At 29.3% G+C, this 7,211-nt stretch overlaps 1 protein-coding gene across 1 annotated transcript; it reads right to left on the reverse strand.

Annotated features, from left to right (window-relative positions):
* Positions 1–1,934: 1,934 nt before the first annotated feature.
* Positions 1,935–6,759, reverse strand: LOC131853809 (ATPase ASNA1 homolog). Its single transcript, XM_059204853.1, has 5 exons — positions 6,505–6,759; positions 6,226–6,331; positions 4,590–4,775; positions 3,132–3,269; positions 1,935–2,632 (listed from the first exon to the last, which is right to left on the reverse strand). Exons 1-5 carry the CDS (start codon positions 6,621–6,623, stop codon positions 2,174–2,176), a joined length of 1,008 nt encoding a protein of 335 aa, XP_059060836.1. The 5' UTR covers positions 6,624–6,759; the 3' UTR covers positions 1,935–2,173.
* Positions 6,760–7,211: the final 452 nt, after the last annotated feature.

Raw genomic sequence — 7,211 nt, forward strand, 5'->3', positions numbered from 1 at the left:
GAGTCTATACAGCCGACGTCAGTCTATGTTTCCATTTGTTTTATTTACTGTCACAGTTCTTGACCTTTTCCTAGTACGATGAGATTACGATTACTGTAGAAATTAAGATTGATTGACTAGTTTCAAGGGGAGGCATCTGTTTTTTTAGTAGATTATTTAAAACTTGCCTTCCCTTTTGTGTTAATGTCTTTCCGCTTGTTTTAAATCTCGGCATGTATTACCTAGATAAAAAATACATTGTAAACATTATATTTTTCAATTTTGAATGTCAGTATTTCTCTAAGAAATATGAAAAGTATTAAAGATTATAAATCTTCCAATAAAATGTACGAATTCTAGTCTACGTATAGTATATGCAAAACATTTTAGTGTAATTTGCACATAGCTATAGATATAATCAATGAAAATAATTAGTTAGCAGCATATATTAATTATGTATATTGAAATAGATTAAAAAATTGCAATTAAGTATGAATACCGGTGTTCAATGTATTAATGACTTATTTATTTAAGAAAATATAGCGTCAAATGAAACTGTAAATCTTCATCTTGATATACTATGATTCGGTAATGTGGATTTATTGTGTGAATATGAAATGCATGTATTTTTAAATAGGATTGTTTTTGTAAAATGATTAATAATTACGGGTTACTTTGTATCAATGGTTGTAGAAGTCGTGTTATTTTGTTGATTGCTATCCAAAGAGGTTGTAATATTGTATTGTAAGCGATGACGCTAAAACACTGCCATACTGGCTGATATTTTTAAATATAAATTGTTGTGTAGGAGCTATTAATTATATCAATTAAAATTAAGTAATTGTTTATTTATACTTCAAGGAAATTGTAAGTTATATTTCTAGTGTGACATAGGTTGTACTTATGAATATATAAAAAAGACAAGTATTATAAAAACCATGTCTACCATCAAGTTCTTTTATTCATTCATAAAAAAGGAAATGGGATTTTAGAATAAATGCGTTATGTCTTACCATAGATATGGCTCCGTCCCTTTAGTCCCAGGATGGAACTGACACTTTCGGTCGTGCAGCCCCATTAAACAAATAAGTAGGTATGCTTTTGTTTCAAAATTATCATTGCCGCAGTTATCTATTATACTATATTATTTTGATTACTCTAAACATTTTTAGAATTGCAACATTTCCAACTGTTTTAGAAGTGTGTAAAAATTGGGTTTGTCTTGTATTTTTTTTTCTACTACTAAAAAGTGCCACCTATTTATCGTTATATTATGACAACGATACTTAAATGGTATTATTTTTTGCCTAGTATTCCTCAGGGTCTCAATAAAAAAATGTACATTTAATATATAAGTAGGTAAGGTTGTAACATTTAAGTATTTGGCTATTACATATTTTAAAATATGTAATAAAAGTATAGATTTTGTTTTGTTTAATTAAAAATTCTATTAATTTGTTGTCCTATTTAATTTTGCAATAACAAGCAGTACCCCTAGAATATATATCCACCGTGAAAATTCAACACTGTTCCAATTGTTAAGGCGTAACAACTTGGCAAACAAACAGACAGTTTGTTTGTATTACTTTGGATTACTACATATAAATAGATAAGAAAGCTAGTCCTCACATATACACGTGTTTTTTTAATCAAGAAATTATTAGTTATATATTCCACTGCAATAGAACTTCGGTTATTTTTAATGCATATTTACCGTTAATATTGTCATAATCGCGAACAACATAAGAGTATGTTATCAGAGCTTTAACAATTCATTAAGAAAATGTTTGTAATAGTATAGTTCCTGTATACATAATATATATACCTGTCCATATAGTATACGAAACGCCCCGTTACTGTCAAGGGCATACATAAATAATAAATACCGCGTCGTTTTTTTCTATATTTTTGATTAAATTTCACAAAATACAATGTGTTTTATTAAAACAAAAATAATCACATATATTACATTTATTGTTTAGAACACTATACAGTAGACAGATTTGGTTAATTTATCTGTTTCGTTAACGAGAGACACGGAAATATTGGTCGCAAAATTTACACACATGAGACCAATAGCACCTTTTACTAAATATAACCTTCCCAATTACATTATTTTTTATACAGAGAACGTAAGTAATGAAGATATTACATTCATTGAATTTAGATCTCATTGAAATGTAAACAAAAAAATTCACGTAGCAGACGTCGGCGGTACGTAGGGTTTGACTAAATATTCAGAAAATGCATTAACAGCTGACGCCCCACGTACTTCTTTATCTAGCAGCGGCAATTTCGTTACATGGAAATCTTCATACAAGTCGGCAATTTGTTCTAGATACTTCTCTTGTACATTGTGCCTTGCTGCACAAAGCTCACACGGGGCTGAGGTATGTAATAACAGCTGATTTACAATAATGTTGTGTGTGTCGATACCGCATCGAGTGAGCTCTTGTACTAAACGTTCAGTCTCGTATAGCGATAAAAATTCTGCTATGCACACACATACAAAAGTGGTCTGATTGGGATCCTTGAACTGGGCGTTTACTTGCCTAATCACGGAGAGCATTTCATCCATTTTATTACTGAAGATGTCAGAATTGAGCTCTGCGAGACCAAATAATGTTGCCATTTGATTTATGAATGGTGCTACCTGCAATTTAAGATACATTTTATAGTAACAAAATATAATTCATTTAAAAGTAAGATCTAAATTTTAAAAAGTATTGCAATTTCTTTTTAATTGACGTCAGGAAGTATCTTCCAAATATTGCAAGTTTTATATCCTTCATTTCAGTCAACTTTATCAGAAACCTAGCAATGAAGAAAGCGTTCCAAATGAGGCCATACAAGAAAACTATGTAGAGTGAATCTAGCTAAGAGTAAAAACTCAAGTTGAAAGAAATATCAGATTTGCTTTAGTATCAATCTTGGCAAAGGCAAACTATAAAGCAGCATATATTCACTATTTGCCAGTGGACAATGACAAATGATGATGTTGACCTATTTTTTAATCCAAAATAAATGTAGTTTTTATCTGTCCATATCAATTGAGAAAACATGACATTATCTGATAAGATATAGGTACATAATTAGCAAAAATATTTTGGGCCCTAACTATAATACTCATGCGTATGTTAAAAATAAATTACCTTTGATTTTAAGCGCATGAGTTTACCGAGTCCTTTCTCAACCACTTGTGGAAATGAGAGTAAACGAAGTGTGTGTCCAGTTGGAGCTGTGTCAAATACAACTGCACTGAAGTTCATGCCTTTCACAAGTTTCATTACCTGAAATATAAATTTGATTATTAATCCACACTGCAACATCTATACTCAAGCTGAGCTGAGCTTGTGTATATTACTAGAAAATTAATAGAAATACGTAATTTTATTTTTTATAAAAACAGACCCAGACCAATAAAAACAGTAATAGTCATAAAAGAAATGTTCGTATCGTGCTGGGAATCGAACCTTCGACCATCTGAAGTAAGGCGGTGTCCTAAGATGCTAATCGCCGATACCGTCGCGTAAGATTAATATTTTATCTTTACATATAATAAAGTCGTGACGAAGCGAAAACTGTCTGTGTTAATGTTTCACGTAAAAAGGTCAAAGAATTATGATGAATATTTCACAGAATATGTTGTAATATTTTACAACATATACGTAAGTAAATAAAGTTTGGGAAAACACCCCAAAATGATTTAACCTTGTGAAAATTTCAATAACTTGGATTTAGTTATTTAAATTTTATTAATGATTACATTTATTAATTAATAGATGGCGTTCAATAAATGCTGTACATATATTTATAGTCGTTATTTGAATTATAGTTTTATAATTGCCGATCTACAAATGTAATGTACATTTGTATGAATATGAAGTTGTAAGTTAAAAATTTAAATGGGTTAAAAAGTTAAAAATTTAAATAATCATGAATATTAAGTACAACACCACTTATTTCCGACAATACTAGACCTACTCAATTGGCAATAGCCGTCAATTTATGGAAGTATATAATAACAATAATCATCTTTATTTGTCTCAAATAATAAACTAATACAATTGCTGCTTATAATAAAATTTAAAAGTAATAAACTAGACAAACAGTCTATAACTCAGAGGGGCCAGTGAGTCCACCCTCTCTGCTATTCTGCTATCCTGCCATTAAATGTATGTGCAATGCATTTTTTGTATACATACATAAATAATAAATAGGAAAACAGACATACTCATAAAAATATAAATGTTCATATTATACATATATAAATATATATGTATATAAATGTTCATTAATATTCATAACCATTGGAAAGTTAGACAATGTATTAATACACTAACAAGGTCATCAATACATTAGGTACAAGGTAAAGTCTGCCATTTTTTTTACTTGTAATAAGGAGGCAATTATACCATCCACTGAGGCTGTCTAGCCTAATTTTTATAATAATAATAATCTATTAAAATATCTATTAGTAGTCTCATTAGTATAATAATAATATCAACTACACTTGCAATTTCTTGATTTAAAATATTTTCAAAAGAGACAGAGTTATATCTATTGCCAATACAGACTAAACTAACTAATCACAAAAAACAAATAATCACCTCAGCATAACTCATAGCCTCATCAATGCCAGGGAATGCTCCGACAATTTCTTGCATGACACCCTTGCCAAGCCTCATTGCCTCTGTTTCACCTTCAAAATACTCCTCCGGAAGCTCAGTCAGGCCTACATTCGGATCAATTTCCATAGCAAACAGATTGTCAAAACCCTTCACTTTGGTTGGGACCTGTAAAAAAAAACATTATAACTAGATCTGATGTAAAAATCTCTACTACAGTCTAAAATCAAAATCAAAATCAAAATATCTTTATTCATGTACGTCTATTATGAATATGATATGTCAAATCTACCATCATCGGAATGATTTCTGAGAAGAACTGACAAGAAACTCAGCTCGTATATATTTTTTTAATGTTGTACATATTTACAATAATAGTATTTCATTTAAATTCAAATTTGGGAGAATAGAGTGACCACCAGCATATGCTATATAAAAAAAAATTAAAAAAATCAAAAAATCTAATCAGTGTTCGCAACCTGAACAGACCAGTCCCCACAAGTTTACGAGTATGAGTGTCTGTTTTTTAAACCTGGAGACAAATTTTACATATCCTATGTTGCTAAGTTTTTACATTTTTTTAAATAGGGATGTGGCCCTAAGGGAAATTAATATTAATTTCCCATTTTATATGTGATTCTGAAATAATGTATGGGTGTTTATTTAAAATGCAGTAACATAAAATTAATAAAGTACAGGTAAGTAATAAATATAGGGTTGTTGTATCAAAATAGATTTTTTTATTATTTGCTAAAATAAAGACTAACTCCCTTTTTTATAAAACAAATGACTTTTTTATAGTGTTATATATCATACAACAAATACCTATTTAAAATATTTAGCTGTTTGAAAGAAAAAATGTTGGTTTGTAGCCTATTAAAGTATTGTAAAAATTACTATTTGTATGGAAACAACAAAAATGTATTTTGATGCTGTATAATACGAAAACACTGGTATATATACATAAATTTAAATTTTTGTTGTGGAGATGTCATTTAAAGCTTTAAAACGAATATGTTAAAATAAAAGTTTCAGATTAAAGAATCAGTGTCGCAGGTACACCACTACCCCACTATAGGCAGTAACATTGTTTGAAAGTTTGACATTTACACCTGTCAATTTAGTCTCTGGGATTAAAAAACAGACTATACTAATGTAAATTCCAAAGTTGAACCTGTCTGTATGTTTGATTAACTGTTTGTTTATTTGTTACCTTTTCACAACTAAATGGCTGAAGGACCTCAACGAAATTTTACATGAGGATTAATTGTACACTGGTCAAACATAAGTTATCTTTTATCTATAAAAAGCAGATGAAGTCATAGGTTTTGTGTAAACAATTTATGTATGGTAATTTATAACTAATGCTTTTATGTATCAAATTATATATATTATAATATTTGCATTTTTTTTAAAGACAACTTTTCACAATCTCTCAATATAATAATTGCAATAATAATAAATCATTGCAATAATACAAAGACACCAGAAGTTATATAATATAGTGATTACATTTAAAATGCAATTTAGTATATATTTAACAAACACTATTTAAATACTTCATTCATGAATTTCTCAGTAAGAAAGAGAAAGTTGATTTACTAAAGTAGGTACATACCTTTGAAAACTTCTGATCAAATGCATCAGATATATTATGAGCAGGATCTGTAGAAATAATTAAAACAGATTCTCTCACTTTAGATAGTTGAACTGCTAGACTGCAACTGCAAAATATTAATATGTAAGATTCAATATCTTACTCATTTATAAAGAGCGAGCGGATTGTGTTTTAAGAAACGTATACTATGAAACCACTGCATCTATTTATGAACAAAGCAATTTGGTCACAGTTGTTTAATGAACAAGGTGATTATTTAATCATATATTTCTAATTTACCTGCATGTCGTTTTACCAACTCCGCCTTTTCCTCCGACGAATATCCATTTCAAAGACTTTTGTTCTATCACATTCCGTAACGAAGGTTCTAAAGGTTCCAAGTCTTTATTGTCATCCATTATCACAATTTAACGAATTCTATTATATTACAAAATAATGCTAGCACTGAAATTGTAATTGGAATTTCAATAATATAATACAACAATAAATTTTGACAGACAAGAAAGGAACACGAAGCACGAAGTTTTGTTTTCGATATATTTACGCACTTGTGGTTCTAGCTGGTAAATCAACTGTTGTCGTATAAGCTTTATTTGTTTGGGCTAAACCTAAATCATATTATTTTTTATGTACAATAATATGTAGCTACCTATTTCTTTTTATACGTAATTTGTTAAATAAAATATAGAAATATGGATATAGTTTTTGGTTGGTCATACAAAATCAAGTCACGGGCAACAACTGCAACAAGTATAATGAAGGTAAATGGCAGACTGACAGTATGTACTATGAGATCTGTCAGCTGTCAGTATGTCTAGTTTGTAGTTACATACATACATTGTCACATATCTTTCCTAACCTAATCTACTAACTAATATTATTTATCGTCCTTCCTCTGTAACAAAATAAAACATTGGTTTTGACTTTTATTCATTCTTACTTTTATTTATTAGCTTAGTTAGTAATAGTAAATATTATATTTACTA

The sequence above is a fragment of the Achroia grisella genome, unplaced genomic scaffold (assembly GCF_030625045.1).
Source record: "Achroia grisella isolate CSIRO2021 unplaced genomic scaffold, CSIRO_AGI_Agris_v1 utg906, whole genome shotgun sequence".
In the NCBI taxonomy this organism is placed as follows: Eukaryota; Metazoa; Arthropoda; class Insecta; order Lepidoptera; family Pyralidae; genus Achroia; species Achroia grisella.